Here is a 24,891-nt window from a genome sequence, read left to right on the forward strand (position 1 = left end):
ATAATTTTATAAAACAATCTATTCCCATTTTGAATTGCATTATTAAATGACTTTAAGATTACAGCACTAAGAATAATGAATTACACCACAACAACTATCTTGAGACTACAGAATATTGTTACTAAACAGGCAAGTCAAAGCTCAAACAATGGAATTTCCTTTAACAGTGTCACAGATATATGTACAGATATATACAGGTATATAAACATTATGGTCAACTTCCACCTATGAACAATTAAAAATAAGACATAAAGACAATAAAGGCAGAAATCTGCTGTCTACTTTTACATCATTTGACATTCACTTTTAAGCATCTAATTTGACAATCATTATCTTTTACATTAAGCCATACTCCTTAACTCTGGAATAAATTATAAGAATTTTCTTAGTTGGAAAGAGAGAATGTACAATGGAGGAAAAATTAACCAGTAGACTATTTACAAGTACAAAATGCATGTTTGTTAACACCACAGAAACACAACAAAATTGACCCGTTTTTTACCTTTTGCAAAGTATTTACAGCTGTACAAAAATGTCAGTAACAAAATCAGTCAAAATTGAACCATTATTTTTTTTTACATCTTTTTCTGTACTTTTCACATTTGTACTATTTTGAAATTTTAGGCCCTTACCAATTAATGGATAAAAACTAACAAAATTTTTATAAACTTTTTAGTCAAAAAAAAAAAAAAAAAAAAAAGATTTAAAAAATGCTTTAACAGTAAAATTCTACTTAAAATAGGAAAAAAAACAATTAGGATGACTAGAGAATCATGAGGAATAATATATATATATATATATATATATATATATATATATATATATATATTTCAAAACCATATAAGTACATTTATAATGATTTAAAACATGATTAGAATGCCATTGTTACAGAATAATTACAGAGATTCCAAAAAAAAAGGTCTAGCAATTCATTACATGTTGAACGCTAACGTAAAGACTGGCTGGTTACTGCAGATGAACCATAATTACTCTAACATTTATTGTCTTGGAAGCTAATACTTTGTTACACTCTAAGGAATTCACAATAGGAAGGTCGAAGTATTCTGTCTCCACGTTTTCTGGTGAGAACTCAAACATGTTTATTGCGGGGTTGACTTTCATGTCCCCATATGGTCCCTTCAGGGCAATAAACTTGACCTGTATTGGGTTTGTGATCTTGCCTTTGAGAACCAGTTGATACGACATCGACCTTGAGACAGACTGAGTCGGTTTGTCATTGTTGATTCGGGCTTTGATGACCCATTGATGATTAAAGGCCGAGAATCTACTGGTCTCGTAGTACAGTTTGGTGATAAAGTCATCAGTTCTGTAGGGCTTCAGCTGCAAATCTACAGAGACAGAGTTTTGTGACGACTTAAGATTAAAACTTTAAAACAATATTATGTATTTCTTTATCTGTACTTTTTGATGTTCCAGCTTTAATACATTACAACAGAAATCTTCTTGCTATAATTTTTTTTAAGTGAAAGATGTCTAAAAAAAATTTTACTGAATGCTTCATCAAATCAAGTATACCATTAAAGGTGACTTTCTCATATGACAGTAGATTGTAGAGATTGCTGTAGACTCTAAGCTCCTCCTCTCTCTGCTTATCAACCAATGACAGAGCATCCATGATGTCATCAGCGGGCTTGTTCGGATGGATACAGCTCTGCTCGTGTCCTGCCAACTCATGAAAGGGTCCTTGCCAAGGACAACCAATTCTAGAGTATTTACAACATGTGGACCTAGAAATATAGCAACTTTAAGATGAGCAAGAGGAATCCAAAGCCAAATAACTTTGTATTGTCTGTAAAAGAAAGGGGGTGTTCGATTAGTATACGTACCTGTCCTCTGTGTGTTTAACTCCACAGTCTTAACAAATAATTAAAAACACCTGAAATAGCATTGCTTTTAACATGAGGTTAACTTGCTGAAAAAATAACATATACATCCATCTCTAGAATAACAAATTCACCATACAGGTTTCATAAATTAAACAGTGAATGTAAATCCAATGTAAGAATAGCATGTCTAATTTCACTGTATTCCAATGGTAAATCCACTTCTTAATCTTCCACAGTCTCATGCATATTTCATCTCCAGGTCATCACTATGGAAATTTTCATATTTCATCTCCAGGTCATCACTATGGAAATTTTCTTCAGACTATCTCCTTTGACACTTATATCACACAAGATGATTTGGAATGAGTGTTTTCCATGATTTTCAAAGGATCCTTGCTTAAGTTCACAGTATGTATTAACATACATGTAATACCTTACTTGAGTGAGTGGTCCTGGAATTGTCCTTGGTTTAAAACTACATCATTTAAAAAACAAAACTAAGATAGGAAGGACAGAGAGAAAAAGACAAAAACACAATTTACTGTACATTAATGGGGCTACCTTACTTAACTTCTTACACAATTTATGGTACATTAACGGGCTAAAGTTCCTTACTTAACTTCTACAATTAAATGAACATAAACGGGGCTACCTTACTAAACATCTTACACACCCAGAAGGCCAATAAGCAAGGGTTTCTTGAAGCAGCATTGAAAATTATTTCACCTGCCCCAGAATTTAAAACAAACCCCAATTTAGTTTTACCTGGCCATGTCAAAAGGTCCCTTGCTTCAAATATTGTCCTTTTTTTTAAATATTAGGTCTAAAATCCACACAGCTCACCAAAATTCTGAACAGAGATAGTGCAGAAATGCTGCAATTCCTTATTTGAGATATATCCTTTGCAAGTTTGGGAATTAAATCATTAGATTTGAGAGTAAAAGATTTTAGGAATCTTTGCCAATCTGGAACATGACAGCCATCCTGAGTGGTTGACTAATCTTATGTATACTAGTCTTATATTTGAGCATGTCCACAAGGCAGATAATACTCTTCTCGTTGAAGACTCAAATGTCTTTCTTTAAAAAGAACATTTCTTGCAAGTTTGATGACAGCCTCTACTTTATCTTCTGGAAATTCTAACCCCCCTTTTTTTTTGGCTGGAAAAAGGGGAAAATTTGCTTTTCAGGCAGTTAAAACATAGTACACAAAGTACATAAATTGTTTAATCAAATTCTACAACCTTTATATATCTGGTTCTAGTCAGAAGCTGAAAACATTTTTTAAAAAAATAGATCTTGGACAAATTTTGAAAAGCTTGTCTGACTCTAAGGAATATAAAATTTCTTTTTGAAGCTTAATTTACAGAGAGAGAAAATTATCTATATCCTGTTAACCTAATCATGAGCATGCAATTTAAGATCTTGGCCTTGGAAAGATCTAGATGGTTAAGATACTTGCCGCTATAATTACGTTGAGTGACTGTGGTCAACATAATTTCTCCAACGCTGAACTCCAAAGACACTGTGAACCAATGATCTCCAAGCACGCCTGGACAGGAACAAAAGATAAAAGTGTTTTGTCCAATTAATTAAACATCAGAGAAAAAAGTGAGCAAAAATCACCCGCTCAGGTGCCGTCTGTCTGCTAGACGAGTCCCGCTCGAGTGGTTTCTCTCAGGGCCCCTAACAACCTTAACTAAGGTGTATGTATGCTGAACATACGCCAGAAGCTACGCTAAGCATACATGTGGACTCACCGCTCTAGACAGAGCTCCCTCTGGTGGTGATCTACTTGATTACGAGGTAACTGACAGTTACAGAACTGGCACACGCTTGGGAGCTCGGACACTGCCTTCTCCACAGCTAGATTGCGGGTACACAGATTTTTGTTGATCTCACAGCGACAGTTAGGGCAGGTTGCTGTCTCATCTTTAAGCCTTCCATCAGCCAGCAAGTGATTGTAACATCCTGCACACATAAGATGTCCATTGGTACACTGAAGAAAATAAATTTACATTGGTTAAAATATATGAAGTTTGAATATACATATTTTGTTTCTTTTTCTAAACACTTTTGATGTCACCAGAATTACATTAACTCAAAGCTTAGTGAAATTTTGTTCCCTGCTACACAATATTATAAAGTATGTCATAATTCTATACATTTTGTATGGAAATGTATGCTCTTATTTTAAAGTCCCAATTAAATAACTAGATATAGTTCCATGTTCACAATATTTCTTTCTTTTCATTAATGAAATGTTATCTTAAGTTCAAGAATTAAATGGGTAAAATTTGGGTAGCCTTGCATTGCTACATATAAATACAGTTGAACTTCGGTATCTCAAACACGGATTGATATCTCGATTACCATGGATACGTTGAAGTGATTGGGAAGATCTAACCAGATATTTCTTAAGTATTTTACCCTTGATATCTCAAACTTTTTTTTCTAGAACACACCGAGTGCAAGATAATGAGGTTTGGCTGTATATTATATAATTATCTGTTTTCTAATTATTATAAGTCATGTAATAATTAATATCTCTTTATTAATTTAAAAAATGTCTTTTGTCACAGCTTGCATCCCTTCACATTTTATAAACAAGTATAACCTTGAAAAACAAAATTTTATCAAATCTGATAAAAAATGTATATATGCAGGGCAGTTTGCAGAATCAACCTGATCCCAAAGGTGCCTCAATGTGCTAATTAATATAACATATCTCCTTTTCTTCAAAACTACACCAGTTTCACTACAGTTTTATAGACACTAAATAAGTTATGAACTCCCATACTTAATGAGCACGATAGCATTTTTCCAATATACAATTATTATTATTTTTTCTTTTTATTTATTTATTTGCATTGACACTGCAACATGGCAAGTTGCCAAGCACGACTGATCAGCTGACCCTGCTCACGTGATTCAACACCCTCTGACAGCTGAAGGTCATAAACAGGTCACCAGCTGTTTTTGACAGTTGGTCAATATTGCAGCATATAAGATAAAATATGCCTTTATGAATTTTTTTTCAGAGGCTGAATAATAAATTAAAAGCTTCTTAAATATATGCAACTCATGCACAATACCGTGTAAAAAAAATATGTGCATATTAAATGTATTATATTTTGCAATAATCAATTCACTTCCGAAATGGGAGGTTTTGCACCTAAATCGTTAAGTTCAGAAAATGTGCGTTGCAATGCATCTTTCAACGCAGGACATGCCTTGTCTGTAGCTGGTAGCGTATTTTCTAATTGTGTTCTATTTAACAATATGATGCAATCTGATAGGGCAGTACCTGAAAGCAAGTCCTGGGCAAGTCAAGGCAAACTGCGCAGCAAAGGATTCCACTCAGTCGATCTTCCAATTTATTTTCCTTTTCCTTTTCTTTTTGGTTATATTCTGTCTTCATTTTCTTTCTCTCGGGCTCAAAATTGGTGTCAAGATTTTCTTTGTTGCAATTTTCATCTTGTAAAACGAGAGTCGAAGGACCTGGTATATCTGCCATCTCGTTTGTTTACGTTTTTGCTTTGTTGACGTTTCGACCAGGAACCCCGAATATCGCTGACGTCATAGACAACCAATCGCTGTGTGTGTCACGAAGGTCATTGCATACTATTACGATGCCATATTCGGCAATTTCCGGGAAAACGCCGTTACTTATAAAGGGTGCGGATCCAACTAAAATAAGCAATCGTATAATAATTTGAGAGGCTCTCCGAGGCACAAACACTTCGTTTTTATGTTTACTTTTATAAAAAAAAAATCTCCATACTTTAATAATAACGTATATTTTTTTTAAGAGTGAGCACTGAACGAGAGGGAGATAGGGATGATGAAGTGTCTCTAACAGTCTAATGGTCCCTTAAAATGAATATCTTACTTTTACTTATATATATATAGATTTACTTTGTACAGCTAAAAACATGATGTTACCTTGTGATTTTCAATTTGATCAAAATGTTATTGATTTAGAATGTCGTTATAACCACTTTAATTTGCTTAAATTTATCTTTCTTCAAGGTAGAGAAATGCAGCAAGATTTTAAATCTTAATACATGTGATGATTTTTTAATTAGACGAGAGTTTTGTCCATTTTCTATAGTGATTTTCATAAAAAAATTTATGTAGCTCAAAATAAATTGCTTTCTTCTCATCCAATTTTGTTCGATTTTTTAAAACCTTATTTAATTATCATGCGCATTCTAGAGTTTATTCATAACCCCAAAAAATCTGTTGCAATTAGGTTGATTTTTAATGATAAATTAATTGAAACTACAATTGCAGCCCAATCCTTATCCCAAGGGCCAAATTTTTCTTAATTATCTCCCATTTGTGGCAAGTTTGGCTGAAAATGGCCAAGTGTTTCTGTAGAAGAGATTTATAATTTGAAAAGTTAAGAGACAATTAACACACAGCATAAAACACTATAGACAGACTCTCTTCCAGTAGTAAAGCTCATTGGTGCCTTTGGCTCAGAAGAGCTAAAATGTGAAAAATAGTGATGTGGTGTCAGTCCCTCTGTCTAGCTGTACGTCCGTCTGTTCATCTAGTGTTAAGCTTAGGGGTACCTACTTCTTATCTGCAGCTCCTCTTATACCATTGAATAAAATTTGATGACACTTTCACAGAATCTTTTTCCTACAAAGTGCCATTGTGCACCTCCTATTTTACTTTTTGATTGGGCATATATTACAGGTTTCCCATAGCAAAACATGGACACTGCCATTCTTTTTATAAAATCAAGGGGTTCCCATCTCTCATCTTCAACTCCTTCTAATAACCACTGAGTAAAATTTAATGATACTTCACAGAAACTTTATTACACAGTGCCATTGTGCACCTGCTATTTTACTTTTTGATTTGACACATATTTCAGGTTTCCCAAAACAAAACATAGACACTGCCATTCTTTCTATAATATCAGGAGTACTAATTTCTTATCCGCAAGTCCTCCTATACCACTGACTAAAATTTAAAGATACTTTCACTGAATATTACATAGTGCCACTGTGCACCTCCTACTACATGTTTTGATTGGACAGACATTTGGACTTTCTCATAGCAAAACATAGGTAATCAAAGATTACAAAGCTCACCTCGACGAATGTTATCTATAAGTAAGGCAAATTTCACATCTTTTTTCTTCTAGTTAGGGTACATCCCAAGATCAGTATCCATGCAAGTTTGGTTTAAGTAGGACTTGTAGTTACTTGGAAATAGACCTGCTCAATAAACTTTTAACCTGTTTAGTAATCAAGAAAATTGTGGTCAGTTCTAACATCCAAAGCAAGTCTGGAAGTTTTCATCCTTAGATGCACCATATATGCAAGTTTAATCATAACAGGCCACAACATCATTTGCAAAATGTAGGTCAGATTCAGAATCCAAAGCAAGTCTGGAAGTGTCCATCCCTAGATACATCATCCATGCTAATTTGGTTTAAAAATGGCTAAAATTCACTCATGTAGAAAATCTAGGTCAGATCCAGCATCCGAAGCAGGTTGGTTAATGTACATCCCTAGATGCATCATCCATGCAAGTTTGGTCCAGGTAGGGCTTATAATTACTTCAGAACGGGACTGCTTCAAAATCTAAACCTGGTCTCACATGTGGAAAATCTAGCTCAATTCCAGCATCCGAAGCAAGCGTAGTATCCACCCCTGGATGCATCATCCATCCGCTTTTGGTCCAGGTAGGGCTTATAGTTATTTGGGAATGGACCTGCTCCAAAAACTTTAACCTGGTCACTCATCTGGAAAATCTAGGTCAAATCCAGCATCCAAGCAAGTGTGGTAGTGTCCATCCCTAGATGCATCACACATGCAAGTTTGGTCAAGGTAGGGCTTATAGTTACTTGGGAATGGACCTGCTCCAAAAACTTTAACCTGGTCATTCATCTGGAAAATCTAGGTCAAATCCAGCATCCGAAGCAAGTGTGGTAGTGTCCATCCCTATATGTATTACCCATGCAAGTTTGGTTCAGGTAGGGCTTATAATTACTTGGGAATGGACCTGCTCCAAAAACTTTAACCTGGTCATTCATCTGGAAAATCTAGGTCAGATCCAGCATCCGAAGCAAGTGTGGTAGTGTCCATCCCTAGATGCATCATCCATGCAAGTTTGGTCAAGGTAGGGCTTATAGTTACTTGGGAATGGACCTGCTCCAAAAACTTTAACCTGCAGTGGTCATTCATCTGGAAAATCTAGGTCAGATCCAGCATCCGAAGCAAGTGTGGTAGTGTCCATCCCTATATGTATTACCCATGCAAGTTTGGTTCAGGTAGGGCTTATAATTACTTGGGAATGGACCTGCTCCAAAAACTTTAACCTGGTCATTCATCTGGAAAATCTACGTCAGATCCAGCATCCAAAGCAAGTGTGGTAATGTCCATCCCTAGATGCATTATCCATGCAAGTTTGGTCCAGGCAGGGCTTATAGTTACTTGGGAATGGACCTGCTCCAAAAACTTTAACCTGGTCATTCATCTGGAAAATCTAGGTCAAATCCAGCATCCGAAGCAAGTGTGGTAGTGTCCATCCCTAGATGCATCATACATGCAAGTTTGGTCCAGGTAGGGGTTATAGTTACTTGGGAATGGGACTTGCTCCTAAAACTTTAACTGGGACGCCAACGCTAACGCCGACACCGACGCCGGGGGTATAGCATAAGCTTATCTTGACTTCATCGAGGTGAGCTAAAAATGGACTCCTATGGGAGTGGGGGGGATCGATTTGTGAGCTCAGTGGTCACAGTACCTCTAGTAATTTCTGTCTTGATATACAAAATTTGTTCTATCTTTAATTTGTCATGATAAACAAAATACAATAGCATTCCCAAGATTTCTATTTTCCTTGTCACTGAAAATTTTCATGTCTCCTTTTTCATGTCACAATCAGTGGAATTGGGTGAATATGTATTTGTCATTGCAAAAATGTACATAAAAATACATTTTAATTTTTAATATGAACATTGGCTAATTCCCTTTCTTTTGCAGAAGTAAACAAAATATACTGTGTGCAACAAAAATTCGCCAATGGTTGCCTAGATATCATAAGGACAAATTTGACCTTGACAGACCAAATGACCTTTCTTCAGGTTTACAACATATTTTCTGTTCTCGTACATGTGTACCTGTGTCATTGTTTCTTTATGACAAAGTGAACAAAGAATTATTACATTTCAATTCTTTACCTTCCAATTCTTTACTTTGTTCAAGCAGGAAACCTCCAAGTTGCCATGAATAAATGTTACAGTTATAGACAAGAGGCCCATGGGCCACAATGCTTCTGTGACCTGAGACATTTTGGCCCTGCTGGTCTGCATCAGTTTTTTTCCCAAAGAATATATTCTTCTGTTGTTTTGATTGACTTTTGTGGCCCCATCCTATACATCAGGGCTGTGATTTGAACAAAAATGGATCTACACTACCAGAGGATGCTTCCACTTTAAGGTAAGTCAAAATGTTCCTTTATAATATATATTTTTCCCAAATATTTGTATTGCTTCTTTAACAAGTTTCCTCACAAAAAATTGAGGTACCAGGCATTTCTGCAAGATGGTTTTCCTATATAATCCTATTAGAATCACTTGTATTGCCAATAACACAATTTCTGGTGTACATATTTTTCAAGACATTTCGAAAACAGTTTAGAAATAACATGAAAATGACAACTGATTTTTGAGATATCTCGAAGAGATACAAAATCAATATTTGAGGAACGTGTGTGTCATCAGGCCTTAATATGGTTCATCATTCATATTTGCTCTTGATTGATTGTATGCTGTTGTCCCATTTCAAGAATTTTTCACTCATATAGAGACATCATCATATACCGGTGAATGGCTTCAAATTTAGATCTTTACTCGGCACTTAGGGCCATCGAGCAGTGAGGGATCTTTATCATGCAAATGCCTACTGTGACACTGGGCCTCGGTTTTTAAGGTCTCATCCGAAACACCCACAACTTTCACTTCAAAATGCCGAGCATTTGGTGAAAGAACAGTTGCTACCTATTTTTTATCGACTTAGGTCAGTCATGGCCTTGATTTGAACACACAACCTTTCAATCACGGAGCAAGCGCTCTACCGACTGAGCTACCGTGACGGTGATTTGCTCTTGAGAAGTTTTAAAGATTTCCTTCTATATGATCACTATTATGACACAGGTTTCATTATGGTTTACTGTGTAAAAATAAATGAATAACATTCAGATACCAGCAAAATTAGGCTATTGTTGAGAATAAAACTGCAGTAAAGCACACTTATAGTGAACACGCTTATAATGAATTGACACTTACAGCAAAGTGATTTTCATTCCCCGTGGCTTTAAACTGTATTGTGATAATAAAGTATATAACGAATTATGTTTATTACGAATCATAAATTATAAGCGTGTTTTACTGTATAAATGTTTTTTACCATATATACTCGACTTTAGCTGAGTTAAAGGATATTTTAGAGGGATTTGCAATTAACCCTCTTATTTCTTTTAGGTTAATACTTTTTGCCAGAATCAGTTGACAATTTCATATCAATGCCCTAATATTTGTGACTTGGTATCAGATAGAAACTTATTAAAATTAGAAATATTTTAAAAGTAACTATAAACTTTGAAATAGTTTTGACAAGAATTGTACATTTGTGTAAGTTTGTACATAAAAAGGTCTTGCATTTTCTGTGCGATTATTGTAGTGATTTGTTTTTCCCTTTCTTGCATAATCTTGTCATGAGTAGCTTTTATTGTTAACACTGTCATAAAGTGTGAAACATGATAAAACTAACCTGTTTTTGCATTTTCTTTCAAAAAATAAATATATATATAACACAGGAACAAAAACAATTTGTACAAAGGAATATTTACTGATCAGAATATAACTTTAGCAAAAAGATTGAAAATGATACAAAATTTATGATGAAGGGCAGGGAACAGGAAAACAAGTTAACAAGTACATGTATTACTATCTAGTATTCATGAATGTACTTTGAGAATTGTTATACCATGATTCCCTGAATTAAACTACCTGTGATATGTGACTATTTTAGGATTCCCCTTGATGGGTCGCTTAATACAAGGTTTGACTGTATAAAAATGGAATCAAATGATTTTCCTGAAACAAGTATAAATGTGTACAGTCCTTTACTCTATTGCACTTTCCCACCTTGCAACATGAATTAAATACAATATACAAAACAACACAAAATATAAAATGGACTATTTCTCACTTTACATTCAATATATAAAAAGAACAGTGAGACAATTTAAATAGACCTAAGGAAAAGATAATTCCCCAGGATCAAAGCATAATGCAGCCAGTCAACTTTGGGAAATCCCAGCAAGGATCCATCAGAACCAAACACAAGTCCTGCAATAACATAGGTAATCCCTGCTCCAAGTCCAAAGTAATTCTTGTTTACAAAGCTTAGCATCAAGATCACCAGCATTGAAAATCCACTAGCTGCCTGTGTTGCCACTTCTTTGGTTTTGGGTGGAAGAAATGCAGCAACAACAACCACTGCTAAAAGGAAAATAGCTATTTTGTTTGCTAGCAGTGCTGATCCATACCTAGCACAGAATTCCATAGCAATCAGTGGTATGCCGGCTCCAGCAGCTAACCATGACATGAATTTGTGACACTTGAAAATAATCCCACCCTCAGGGTATGCCATCGCAAAACGGAAGATTCCAAAAAAAGCGGCAATGGCCTGAATGGAGAGTCCGGCGGATGCCTTAACTTTGTTTAATTTGTACCACTCCAAAGCAACATAGGAAGCCGCCAAACACAGGAGGAGATCAGAAAAAGAGGTACTCAGCTGCCGGGCCATATCTTTAAAATGATGGATAGAAAAATAATGTAGAAAGTTTTGTCATCTGTTAATCAAATGGTAGTTATTGAAAGACAGAGCAACATTTACTTAACAAATCGACTGAACATGGCAAAGGAATGGCTATTCTTTTTCACAAAAATACACAGGTATTGCATACATCCTGGGATGTAGGCTATGACTGTCCACTTCTTTACAGAAAAATAAAATGAGAATTCAATTGTACTTAAAATCACTTATTTTCAAGGGGTAAGATTTTTGTGGATTGAGAAAAACAGGTAATCAGAGATTACAGAGCTCACCACAATGAATGTTGTTTTTAACATATTTAAATAAGGCAAACTCCCACACTGAACTAATAATCTAATAGTGTGCATCCCTAGATGCAAATTTATGCAATTTTGGTCTGATAGGGCTTGCAGTTACTTCGCAATGGACTTATCTAAATACTTTAAAGTAGTCACTCATCTTCCAGAAAATGTAAGTCAAATCCATCATCTGTAGCAAGTTTGAGAGTGTTCATCCCCTGAGGCATCATACATGCAAATTTGGTTCAGATAGGCCTTAGTTTCTTGGAAATGGACCTGCTCCCAAACCTTTAAACTGGTCACTCATCTGGAAAAAAAGGTCAAATTCAGCATCTGAAGCAACTCTGATAATGTGCATCCCTTGATGCATCTTCCATGCAAGTAGTTCAGACACATCTTATAGTTTCTTGGTAATTGACCTGCTCCAAAACATTTAACCTGGTTGCTCATCTGGAAAGTGTAGGTTAAATTCAGCATCCGGAGCAATTCTGGTAGTGTATATCCCTTGATGCATCACCACTGCAAGTTTGGTCTAGGTAGGGCAAATAGTTACTTTAGAATGAACCTGCTCAAAAAACTTTACCCTGGTCACTAATCTTGAAAATTTTGATCAGATCCAGCATCCAAAGCAAGTCCTGTAGTTCATCCTTAGATGTATCATCGATGCAAGTATGGTCAACATAGGGCTAATAGTTATTTTAGAATTAATCTGCTCCAAAAACTTTTACCTGGTCACTCATCCAGAAATTGTAGGTCAGATCCAGAAGTCCAGTAGTGTGCATCCTTAATTGTATCATCCATGCAAGTTTGGTCAACATAGGGCTTACAGTTACTTTAGAATGAACCTGCTTCAAAACCTTTAACCTCATCACTCTAGTAGGTCAGATCCAGCTTCTGAAGCAAGTCAAGTAGTTGTGCATCCTTAGATGTACCAGTATCATCCATGCAAGTTTGGTCAACATGTAGGTCAGATCCAGCATCCAAAGAAAGCCTGGTAGTGTGCATCCTTAGATGTATAATCCATGCAAGTTTGGTCGATATAGGGCTTATAGTTACTTGGAAATGAGACCTGCTCCAAAATCTTTAACCTGCTCCAAATAAACAATAAGCGGGTCATTCTTTAGCTGAACTTGACTTGACTGGTACAATGAAACATACTAAAAGCATCTTCCATACATCTCTGATTAATATAGGGCATAGAAGTACTTAAAAAGAAATCTGTTCCAAAAACTTTAACCTGGGACGCTGACGCTGAGGGTATTACTTAAGCTTCCCCTAACTTCATTGAGTTGAGCTAAATATGTTGGTTTGAGGGGTTTTGATTTCGTGGTTAAAGAAGAAACATGATGCTGATGTGTAAAATTTTAGCATTTCATGGGGGGGGGGGGGGAGTTTATGGGTCCTATTTACCACAAAATTTATGAAAATTAACCCCCTTGAAAATTAGTGATTTCACAGTACATGCAATATGATCAGATCAATAGACATTAAGATCTTTAAACATACTGTGGTTTATCATTACAAATCAATCAAATTAACATCTAAATCAAATCACATCAGTAATTTAACTATTTTCTATCCTTGTACTCTCAACTTCAAGTTCATAACTGCTTAATTGTTAGTTTATGGCATAGTATGGATCATCCTCACAATGTCAGGGGCCTTTTTCCACTCATGGTTATGGGACCCCTGACAACTTTTTTTTCCTTCAGGTCAGCTTGTTTCATTGAGAAGTACCTTTCAAACTGGGGCTTTTGTAAATTGACATAAAATGGAAACAGAAAGTATGTTCCGTGTTCAATAAATATGTAGAATGGATGTTTGTGTATTGAGTTTAGAACAACCACTAAAGAAAACACAAGAAATAAATACCACGATTCGTTTACTGTGAAAAAATAGTGATGTTCAGTTGACACCTTAATATACATGTTACAGGTTGGTTGACACTAAAAGATAATGCATAAGGCTTAATGTTATTGGTTGAGAGATAAAACAATCAGGATTTTTACTCTCCCTGAAAGACATTGCAGCAGTCAGCCCATTAATAAATGAATGAAGTTGTTCAAGGGTCAAACAGCCACAAGTGAACTCAGGACCCTTAATAACAGCCTCATCACTATGGGCTCCTAAAGGAAAACCTTGGCAAAGAGAAAATTTGGACTGTGCACATTGATCCAAACAATTTTTTTCCAAAGTAAACTCAGTACCCATAATGCTCCATATTATTGCATTTGGCACCCAAACAAATTCTTGTAATAACCAAACAAAAGTTTATGAATAAAAAATAAATTAACCTTTTAAAATTTAATGGATATTGTAGATAGATGGTAGATTTAGCATTTTTTGGACCACATTTTAGACTTTGTTATGAAAATAAGCAACTACATATGATGTCATACGATGTCACAGTTTGACCTTCCAAAAGTCTTGTGCACTTTGAAGAAGCAGGTTCAAGTTAGAAGTAAAAAGGTAGGCTATCCAATTACTATCCAACAGCTGCGCCCAAACCAGTGGTTGCACCATCAAAATATTATTGCAGGAATGGCTAACATTATGGATCTTCATTTGCATATGTTAATTGGGTATCAAAAACAGAGGTGAAAGATGTATTTATTACTATTCATTTTTAACCTCTTTGAACTGCAGGAGACATTTAAAAATACCAGGCTGTGATGGGTTTTGAATGTACATAACGGAGTTTTAAAAGTACACTTTCTAATAAAGAGCATTTACATGTAATCTAGCTACTATCTATCTGCAATTTCCATAACATAACACAAGGTGACTTTCTTCTAGTGAACTTTTGTTTGGTTATCGCGAGAACGACAACGTAGTTAGGCAGTTGTATGCAGATGTATGCAGTTTAAGAAGGATTGTGGGCACTGTACGGACACTACGATTTTAATGCGGAAAATGTTCTATTGGATCATAAAAATGTGTATTGTTCCGAATTTTCTCTTCATTCACACGTTGTCGAAAGAGGTCACAGTAGTACTACCACGCTGCGCCCGCTATAAATGTAAAAGGCACATTTAACAGTATACTTAACCTGTATATGTGTTGAGTGCGGAGCACTGACACAGTATTGACAGTACCGTGAGTACGGTGACTTCGGATTCAATCCAAGTAAACAAACTTGCTCCCAACACCACTTCCGGTAATCAATATCTTTCCGGTGAATGTTAAGTTGTACTATGGAAAATGGGTTCTGTCAGAAGCGCGCGGATCTAGAGTGAGGGGGGGGGGTGGGGGGGGGGTCGGACCCCTGGAATTTGCAGAGTTATTAAATGTATATACTGAAGCAAAAAAAAAAAAGACTTTGGACCCCCCTCCTAGAAAACGTTGACACCACCACGAAATAGTTTTTTTCCCCCGAATGGAATGGGAATGGAAATTACAGTTTGTTTGGGTTCTTTTTTTTTTTTTTAAATTTTTATTTATTTATTTTTGTTTTGTTTTGTTTTGTTTTGTTTTGTTTTGTTTTGTTTTTTTTTTTTTGGTTTTTTTGTTGTTGTTTTTGTTTTTTTTATTTTGGTTTGTTTGTTTTTGTTTTTGTTTTGTTTGTTTTTTTTGTTGCTCAGTTGCTATTTGCTAGGAAATTTTTGGGTAAGAAACTTATTGAATCCGCGCTTGACAACTCTCAAAAAAAAAAAGGAATGAGAATTTTTAACCACATTTTTTAAATAACCTTCGTTGTATATTACATCCATAAAGTTCAAGCGACACAATAATTATTTAATACAAAGAAGGGAGTGACTAGAAAACAAAATTGCATAATAGACGCAAGTTATTTACTCCAAATGTTACAATGACGTGGACTTTTATTTCTTAATTATGGTGATTGTTTGATAAATGATAACACAGCCGATATAGTTTCAAGTGTTGGACTCAGTCAATCTGAATAAAAAAATAGATCCTTTGACCCTCTCCACTCGATTGATATCTATCTATAGATATTGATCTGATCATATTGCATGTGCACAGCCACAGGCGATAACGGGTGTTTCACAGGTGTAGACAACGACACGCTAATTACCGTATGCATATTTTATATTTTTTGATAAGTTTTTGATAAAAATATGTACTTTGAAATAAGAAAAAAATACACTTCCGAGTAACCGAGTACCATTTTTAGTATTCGATACTCGGACGTTCGATCGAGTACCCGGTTAACCGGGTACTCGTTGACATCCCTACTACATATAGCAAAGCAATCTAGTGGAACAGAATGAGATCAATGGCTATAATTTTAATTAGACTGGGACTCGGTCACCTACGCTAGTCAACAGTGGCCAGGGGTTTACGATTCGCTCCCCTCCTCTCCGAGATGGCCGGGGACTTGTTATACTGTTATAGTTCAAATTTTCTTTGTGGGTGACTTGAGATATCTTAAATTGTAGTTCCATCAGTTAATCATGAAAAAAATGTATCAAATAATGGATCATCAACAACATACAAAGTCGAAATGCAAATGAAATGTACGTGGCAGACTTGGGGTAATGCTAAATGTAATGGTAATACATTGCAATGCATTACTTGAACTCGAAGTAATGCTAGTAATGTGTAATGCCAAAATATTTGCATTACATGTAATGGTAATGTAATGAATTACTTTCTCAAATCCAGAGTAATGCTGGCATTACATAGCGTTACAAAGCATTATTTTGTATATAACTATTTTAAATTTTAAAGTGGACATGGAAATTATTGTCTAGATTAAATAATTTTTTAAATGATAGAAATGAATGAAAATTAAAAGTTAACCTGTATAAATAAAATCTCTTTATCTATTTCCACTATCTACTACTACACTTTATATTCTGTTGAAAGTACAATTAGCACACATATTAAATTTTCATACTTATTTTAGATAATATTTAATTTCAGAGAATATTTAAAAGGGTTTTAAGAAAATACTTTTAAAAAATAATTCCAGTAAGTATGAGGCACACTAATTAATGTACACTGTAAACTGATAATCTTTTGAATATAGTGTCATCAAAACACACAATGCCTCTAAGGTAATGTAACAATTAAAACAATGTATTGTTTTGAGAAGTGCTCAAAAATCAGTCCCTTTCTCCCGACTGTGTTTATAAAATATTAAAAGAGGTGGTCCAGTTTGAGCAGACCATGAAAATCCAAAAGGAATAGAAGACAGGCATTCTACTTTTAGCAGAGGAAAATGTACATACTGTCAAACCCTTTTTTCAAGTTTGTCAGTGCATTTAATTTTCCTTTTTCATAAGGTACTAGATCTAAACAATCGATGTCTTATTTATTTAGATAGTTTTGGAAAGGAGTTAAAGTGCCCTAAAAGTTAAATTGCTTTATGACATCAATAATCACACAGAAAGCGCATATTGTACATGTTTTTATCTTACTGGCAATTGAAAAGATTGAACTTCTTATGAATAATAAAAAGATATATAAGTTATTTACAGTGTAATAAATACAAGTACTTGAAGTCTGTTTTAAATATCATATCTTTTAATTAAGAATGTTAAATTTGAATCAATTAATTAACGTTCATCAAGTTTAGTTTTGAAGGGGTGTGCATATTTATGAAAAGCACAAGTTTTGTATTTCTATTTTTGAAAAACCCCAAAAGTAATGATAATGCATTACTTTCCTAAAGTAATGGTAATGTAATGTATTACTTTAAGAAATTAGAGGTAATGGTAATTTAATGCCCAAATTCTTGAAGTAATGGTAATGTAATGCATTACTTTACAATGTAATTCGCCCCAAACCTGGACTACGTGGGATATAATATATTAGCGTGCGCAGTTCTTGATTATCTATATATGTTAGTATATAGGTCCCTGCTATAACTCAACAATGTATACCATATTGCATGTATTGTAAAGTTTGGATTTACATTGTCAAATTTATCATGATAACTTACTGGAGAATCTGGTTTCGAACCATATTAATTTTCTGTAAAATCACATGATGATCATCAGGGAAGAGTCTACCGATCATCAGTGATACGAGTTCTTTTTTAGAAAGACATGAACCATTCATATAATCAGTGATGAATGTTGTGAATTTAAAAAAGTATGTTTCAGTTTTTAAAGAACTCGAATGTGGTTACTGTTACATGTATCCCTAAGAAATCGATGGTATATATACGTCCCTGCTTAGAGTTATTTTTCGCGGTGTACGACTTCTCTCGAGTACGAGTTCTCCTGACACCTCTTCGGAAAGGCTCGGAAATGTCCGAGATGTTGCGATTGAAAAGAGAAGGCTGAGAAAGCAGATGATGCGAAAACCAAACACGTAAACGCGAAGACAGAGAAAAAAATCTCACAATGTGACATTTATGTGGATTTTCTTTGCATAAGAGGTAATATTTGTACAATGTTGTTGAATAAGTTAGTGTTTCATGCTCGCAGCCTTGAGAAAAATTGAGTCACATGAGGGATGTCTGGAGTGACGTTATTCAGTAATTCACACAAATCACTGTTTCACCAGGTTACCGCCTTTACAGAAGAGACGTATATATTTATTTATTGCTAATTAATCACATCAAGATGTTAATGTTTTATTATGCCCTGAACTGTGACAGGGTTTTATGTTATTCTCAAATGTTAATGTACACAGTTAAATCGTTATGTAAATTTGAGTGTTCAATCCCTGAAATCTGAACACATAGATCGATGTGAAAAGTTATTTTATATACATATATATATATATATATAGAGAGAGAGAGAGAGAGAGAGAGAGAGAGAGAAAGACTTTTAATTTTTTTCACTTGGATTCAAGGTTCACAGTGCAATTTAGTGTGGAATTTGTCGATCATTTGCAGATATGAAATGACTCTACTGACATTGGTTTTTTCTGAATATTCAAATATAATTTACTAGAGGCTGCAGGCACTTTTAATATGTGCTTCTTCTTTTTTTCGTTAGAACTGGAATTTAATTTCAACAATGAAGTAGGTTTTATTTATGTGCAGTTATATATTAGTAAGTGTAAATCTGACATTGTACCCTACAGATAATGTCTTCAAAAGTAACAAGATACATTGGGTACCTGCTGTTTAGACTCCTGCTGCCATTGGTTCTTCTTGCAGGTAATTCACAATAGCCATAAAATGACTATAAAATTCATTGTCAGCTACCAAAATAAACATGATCAATTGGTCAGTTATAATGCACGATCTATCATGTTTGTCTCTTTTTAATTGTTTACTTTTCTATTCCAGGATGTGCTCTAAGATACAACATTATTTCATTCCTGTATTTATTATTCTTACTGGGGCTTCCACTAATTCCAACTCCAAGTACCACAACAGTGAAAGGTGAGCCATTCAGACAGAGTTCAATCCTGTCAAAGCCTTTGCATGAATTTTTTTTTCAAACTTGCATGTGTATGATCTTTCCGGATTACCTTATAATTATTACCCTTGATTCAAGGTCATCTGGATCAAGTCATGGTCAGGAGAAATGACCTTGGATATTTTATGGGTTAGGAGAAAAACATTATATATATATATGTACATGGGGTTTTGAAAAAGTGTATTTGTCATTGAACTTAAGTTACTGTGCAGTGGCAGATACTGTATACAGGGTTATTTTCGCCACATTATTTTCGCCATTTCGCACTTGCAAACAACTTTGCCCCATTTTAAATTTTCCCAGTCAAAATTCTGCATAAGAAATTATACTTTTTTTTAAATTCCACCTGTTTTAAATTCGTCCACCTGTGAGAAGGGCGAAAGGGGCCAAAATTAAACAGGGATGGAAATTTCCCTGTATATGGTATAATGGTACTATATGTTTAACATACTATGGTTATCTAATGGTTAAAATATGGTTTATCAGTAAAACATATTTTAAGGAAATTAATATTTACATTCTACAGTTGTTTCCCTTCTAAATTCCTAGAATAAACTGCTTGTGTTTCCTGTGTCAGTGACATCATAGTCATTAAACTGCTCGAGTAAAAATTATTAAGATTTAAAAAAAAAGACCTTTTGGCTCAAGTTGTAAAGGAATCGGCATCATAAGCATTTATTGATTTTTTTTTTGTGCTTTTTAAGCCAGGCAAGTTACACAGATAGGCATATGAATTTTCATTATGCAATATGGTATTCATCATGTTCATTGTAGTGCATGAAAAATTTAGCACAAACATAGCCATAGAACTGACTAATTAGTATTTGATGCCTTCATGAATGGGTTTTCTAATATGCTTCTTTACTCTGATACTAAACCTTGGCTTTTCACAGGGATAGAAATTTGGAAAGTTGAGCTACCTGAAAATATTTTAATGCTACGTTTGTACGTAAATGTATACCACTGTCCTTGTCAATTTAATCTGTAAACATGCACTGCAATGCAGAAATAACCCTCTGTTTCTTTTATAATAAAGTTCATATTTTTAAGAATTATTTTTGGTAGGTCAGGATCCTTTTGCAGTGTTTTGTGAATTTTGATTTTCAGAGATAACTGTGAAGCAAAGCTAACAAAGATATACTGCTGCTAAACATGCTTATTTTGATCAGGATAGGTTGTCTTACTTATACACATATTCTCATGAATAAACAATCTAATTTCCTAAAACATGTAAGTAGGTAACAAAGTTGTTAATCGTAATTACCATAAAAGAAAACAGAAAACGATTGAATTAATGGTTGAATGAGACTACGTATAATCTAGAAACATGACCATGGGATTTCAAATGCAAAAACAATGTACTTGGCTGAAATCAAGTGTTCAGTTTATTGTTTTATTTATAAATTTATGTAAACTAGATGACAATATACATAGATCTACATCTGATGATACTAGAAATGAACATCTGATGCTACAAGAAGTGAGCATCTGATGATTCCAAAGAAATGAACTGATGATTCCAGAGAAGTGAATATCTGATGATCTTTCTTCTTAGGGTTGTTGTACATATTTGAAGGATCATTGATTGCCAGATTCTCATGGCTGCAGAACTTGTTTCTGAAGCTAATTTAAAAACTTAAGCCTCCTGTAGAGGTTCATAGCTGTTGGGTCTTTGATGTTGGTAATTTTCCAACTCTTTCCATCCTATGATACTTAATATTTAAATGCTGTTGCCTCAGAAATAATCCTCAGGCATAATTCTTGCTCTGTCCCAGGGTACTTTCTGCTCCAACAAATTATTGACTGAGGACTTTTTTTCCAAGTCTGTTAGACATACAGTCAAACCTTGTTATTTCGAACTGACAGGGACCGAGAAAATACTTCGAGATAACTGAGGATTCCAGATATTCAGGGTAAAATACTTAAGGAATAAGCAGTTGGGACTTCAAAATTAATTCGACATATCCATAGTATTTGAGATATTCGTGTTCGAGATACTGTATTTTTATAAATAGTGATTTATTGCAATGCAATAGAATGTCATACTCAGTAATTGGTTGGTATCACAACTCAATTAATAGTCAAATATTTTCAAAGTTTAATACCATTCATCTGAAAGATTTGAATACAACAAATAAACTTTTCTGCACTAAAAAACATAGTGTCAATAAACACCACAGTATGTTTTTTTTATAAAATCTATTTTGTCTTATTTAACATGTTGACCCTTTTCTCCAGTGGATGTCATTCATTACGGTAGATATTTTTTTTTCCATATTTTACACTATGCATTTATATGTCGCAAGGTGTTATATGAAATCAGTGTATTAAATATACATGGGAGATTAAATGATGTAATACAGCAGGGTTCGACACTAACGGTGGACCGGCGGCCCGAGTCCACCAAAAAATTGGAAGGTCCACCAAATGTTCTGGACTAGGTGGACCGGCGGTCCACTTAAAATTTAAACACCGTATAAAAAAAACCCAGTAAAATTCGGTTTTCTTTTTCTCTAAATCTACATCCGTAAATCAAACGATTAATTCATCCATACTTGTATTTTACAAGAAATAAATATGAAATTTGTTTTAGGTATTAAAGCAGGGGAAACTAGCGACTTTATATATTTTACATGTAATATTGATGACTACAATAACATTGAGGTGCAAGAACATTCAACACGGACCTTGAAAAAGAAGCATGTAAAATTCGTGCCAAGTTAGCCAGTCTGTCCTTTCTTTACTTAACGAGGTTGGATCCTGATATTTAAAGTCTTAAACTTTTTTTGTCAAGTATATTTTTAGTTTCTACACACATAGCTTAATTAAAAATCAAAACAAAAAATGGGGGTCAATATGCTTATTTTGGCGCTACAGTACATTTGATATGACCTTTTTGCACTGAAAATTGTGTCTTAATCAAAAATCACATCTTTGACGTTTTCCCTCCAAATTTTTTATACAGATAAATCATGGGACAAAGTAAACAATTAGACTATTTAAAAAAAGACACATTAAAGAAAAACAAAAGTGGGGGTCTATGATCTAAATTTTTAGATATTACTAGTGCTGGGACGATACAACTTTTTCTATATCGATACGTATCCCGATATTTGAGCCACGATATGATATGTATCACGATATGTTTAATTGGTTATAAATTTTTTTTTTGTATTGAAATGAACAAAACATTTCTTCACAAATAAGAATATTTTATTCAAAGAAGTTGTATATCTGTTGTAAAACTTAATTATTTTACACAAGTGGTGTTAATTATTATGTATTTCATATTCATATTTATATTCAGCATATTTGTTTTAAATATTAAACCCAAAATGTAAAGTAAACAAAGAAAAACATAAGTAAGAATTTTTTGGGCGATATTTCGATATTTTTTAATATGTATCGATATGCGTATCATCCTCACATTGAATCGATATTATCGATATCTCGATATATCGTCCCAGCCCTAGATATTACTAAAAAAGTGTTCATTTTATGTTAAAATTGGCTCAATTTTTTCCTGGACTTTCAGAATATATTTACTATATTTGTCACAATATAATGAAAGAATTCATAAGAAATAATTTAATGGATATTTCAGAACCAGCATAAAACATTTCACTGCAAAAAACAGCTCTGTTTGCAACCAGCATGGAAAAATAGGAATCTAAACTTAACAGTACTGTATATAGAATTGATCATTTTCTTCTAAAAAAAAACCTTCCGCCACAAAATATAGTTCTTTGCTGAATCCTACTTGAATGGAATTTAATCGCGGTTTTTTCATTGGATAAAGTTTAATTTGCGTTGTAGAATCCAGATTTAATGTTAGAACTTAAAAATGATGCAGAATTTTAGAAATAAAGGTCCAGACCAAAATCTGCTCAAAAGCTCAGGATCGAACCTCCTTAATGCACAGAAAGGTGTGAAAATGTACACTAGGTAACAGGAAATCACTTCACGCCTGAACGCACACTGATGGCCATGGCCAAGTTTGGAGATAATTAGAATTGATTGACAGCTGCATTTATGCATTGTTTATTTTTTCAAACTGGCGTGATTTATATTTTATGAATATCTGGGGGGGTTTTCTGCTATACTTTATATCACATATGAAAAGAATCCTATGATCACAGTTTATTTGAATAAATAATAAAAAAAAATTAATGAATACATATACTTTTGTCATTTTTGCATCATGGTAAATAAAAAAATGTTCTAGCCATTGATACATGAAAAATTCACTTGATTATAGATATTTGTTTATTCACCAATCAAGGGCTCTCAGGGGGCATATACAATTATTTCAGAATGATCACATATAAATAATATTAAGGTATATTGTAATATGAAAGAATATTAATCATATCTTAGTTAATTTATTAGGATTTTAAATTTTACCTACCTTTAGAAGCGAATTAAATGCAAGTTTTTACCATTGTAAATAAATGATATTAAAATAAAATTCGTCTGAAGATGTAGATTGCGTTCTTTTTTTTTTTTTTTTTTTTTAAATATTGGAAATATATTTAACAACAATGCTGAAAAACTCCTAATTGATTTGTTTCTGTTGATTGGTTAAACTAATACTTTATTAGTCTGACTGGACTGGGTACATAAGTTAGTGTCAAGCCTTGTACAATGAATTCATTCATTAATTCAAACATTTATGAAGGTCCACCAGAATTTGAGAAGGTCCACCAATTATTTTTGACAAGTGGACCTGCGGTCCACCAAGGTAAAAAAGTTAGTGTCGAACCCTGATTATACATTGACATATATGAGAAAAATGAATTATTGGGCAATAAACTGTTAAACTCTCAAAATGCATGATCACTTTCTGATTTTTTTTTTTAATTTTGTGTCATAGATTAAGAACTAATTTGCCAATTTCCTGCATGCACTTATATAACACTTGATGTATTTTAACATTATACACTACAATACTTCCTCAAAGAACCATAGAAATAGAAATCAGCTTTTAACAAATTAGATAATGCATCTTTTGTAAAATAGACTCTAACAATGTGCTCTCAGATTTTATATTATTCTTCCTGGGAAATCATAGCTAGTTAGCTACTATGTCTGAACTCATTAACAGGCAAATCAGGAATGTGACTTGTTTTCCGGTCCTAGTGACTTTAATGGTAGCAGCTGCTTGTGACTGCACAAGTGATTTCATAACAACAGATGTGTATAACTGTTCATAACTGTGAGATGCATTTGTTTATCATTACAAATAGGTTTTTACCTAACACACATGCATATTGTTGTTCTAGAAAGTGCAAGTAACCTTGGTTTCATGCACCATAAAACTGAGTAATCTGAAATAAAAATATGAAGGATCACCAGTTTTAAAGCAGCTTTCAATAAAGCTATGAAAGAATTAATAATATGAATACAAACACAGCAGGGATGGATAAAATTAGAAATGCATTATCAGCCTAATCTAGGTTTGGCCCCTGGTTAATTAGAGGACTGTCCACCACAGTTTATAGAATGTGTTCATTAGGCCATTCAGAGAAAGCAGAGGGATTTCATAGCTGAAGCTGTGC

General features: G+C 34.0%; 3 protein-coding genes across 3 annotated transcripts in view; 1 reads left to right on the plus strand and 2 right to left on the minus strand.

Moving 5' to 3' along the window:
• Positions 1 to 841: 841 nt before the first annotated feature.
• LOC133172447 (zinc finger TRAF-type-containing protein 1-B-like) lies at positions 842 to 5,443 on the minus strand. The gene is made up of 4 exons (XM_061307329.1): positions 5,154 to 5,443; positions 3,607 to 3,845; positions 1,537 to 1,748; positions 842 to 1,349 (listed from the first exon to the last, which is right to left on the minus strand). The coding sequence occupies exons 1-4, from the start codon at positions 5,361 to 5,363 to the stop codon at positions 967 to 969; spliced, it is 1,044 nt and encodes a 347-aa protein (XP_061163313.1). The 5' UTR covers positions 5,364 to 5,443; the 3' UTR covers positions 842 to 966.
• Positions 5,444 to 11,062: 5,619 nt separating this feature from the next.
• On the minus strand, positions 11,063 to 17,917 carry LOC133171762 (uncharacterized). The gene is made up of 2 exons (XM_061306561.1): positions 17,899 to 17,917; positions 11,063 to 11,684 (listed from the first exon to the last, which is right to left on the minus strand). Exon 2 carries the CDS (start codon positions 11,680 to 11,682, stop codon positions 11,119 to 11,121), a length of 564 nt encoding a protein of 187 aa, XP_061162545.1. The 5' UTR covers positions 11,683 to 11,684; positions 17,899 to 17,917; the 3' UTR covers positions 11,063 to 11,118.
• A 349-nt stretch (positions 17,918 to 18,266) lies between these two features.
• Positions 18,267 to 24,891, plus strand: part of LOC133171758 (piezo-type mechanosensitive ion channel component 2-like) — a 75,999-nt gene continuing 69,374 nt past the window's right edge. Inside the window, exons 1-3 of the mRNA XM_061306557.1 lie at positions 18,267 to 18,339; positions 18,993 to 19,068; positions 19,201 to 19,296. Of these exons, the coding sequence (XP_061162541.1) occupies positions 18,996 to 19,068; positions 19,201 to 19,296 (169 nt within the window). The 5' untranslated portion in view covers positions 18,267 to 18,339; positions 18,993 to 18,995. The remainder of the gene's footprint in view (positions 18,340 to 18,992; positions 19,069 to 19,200; positions 19,297 to 24,891) is intronic.

The sequence above is a fragment of the Saccostrea echinata genome, unplaced genomic scaffold, assembly GCF_033153115.1.
Source record: "Saccostrea echinata isolate AGI-Se365-2 ecotype Australia unplaced genomic scaffold, CSIRO_AGI_Sech_v1 ptg000054l, whole genome shotgun sequence".
In the NCBI taxonomy this organism is placed as follows: Eukaryota; Metazoa; Mollusca; class Bivalvia; order Ostreida; family Ostreidae; genus Saccostrea; species Saccostrea echinata.

Bases quoted from the DNA above. Each gene is read 5' to 3' on its own strand.
- LOC133172447 (XM_061307329.1), bottom strand. From the start codon at position 5,363: ATGGCAGATATACCAGGTCCTTCGACTCTCGTTTTACAAGATGAAAAT. The intron at 1,749-3,606 runs GTGAGTCCACAT...CTATATTTCTAG, and splicing joins AGGGAGCTCTGTCTAGAGCG to GTCCACATGTTGTAAATACT. The intron at 1,350-1,536 runs GTATACTTGATT...CTGTCTCTGTAG, and splicing joins TGAGAAAGTCACCTTTAATG to ATTTGCAGCTGAAGCCCTAC.
- LOC133171762 (XM_061306561.1), bottom strand. From the start codon at position 11,682: ATGGCCCGGCAGCTGAGTACCTCTTTTTCTGATCTCCTCCTGTGTTTG.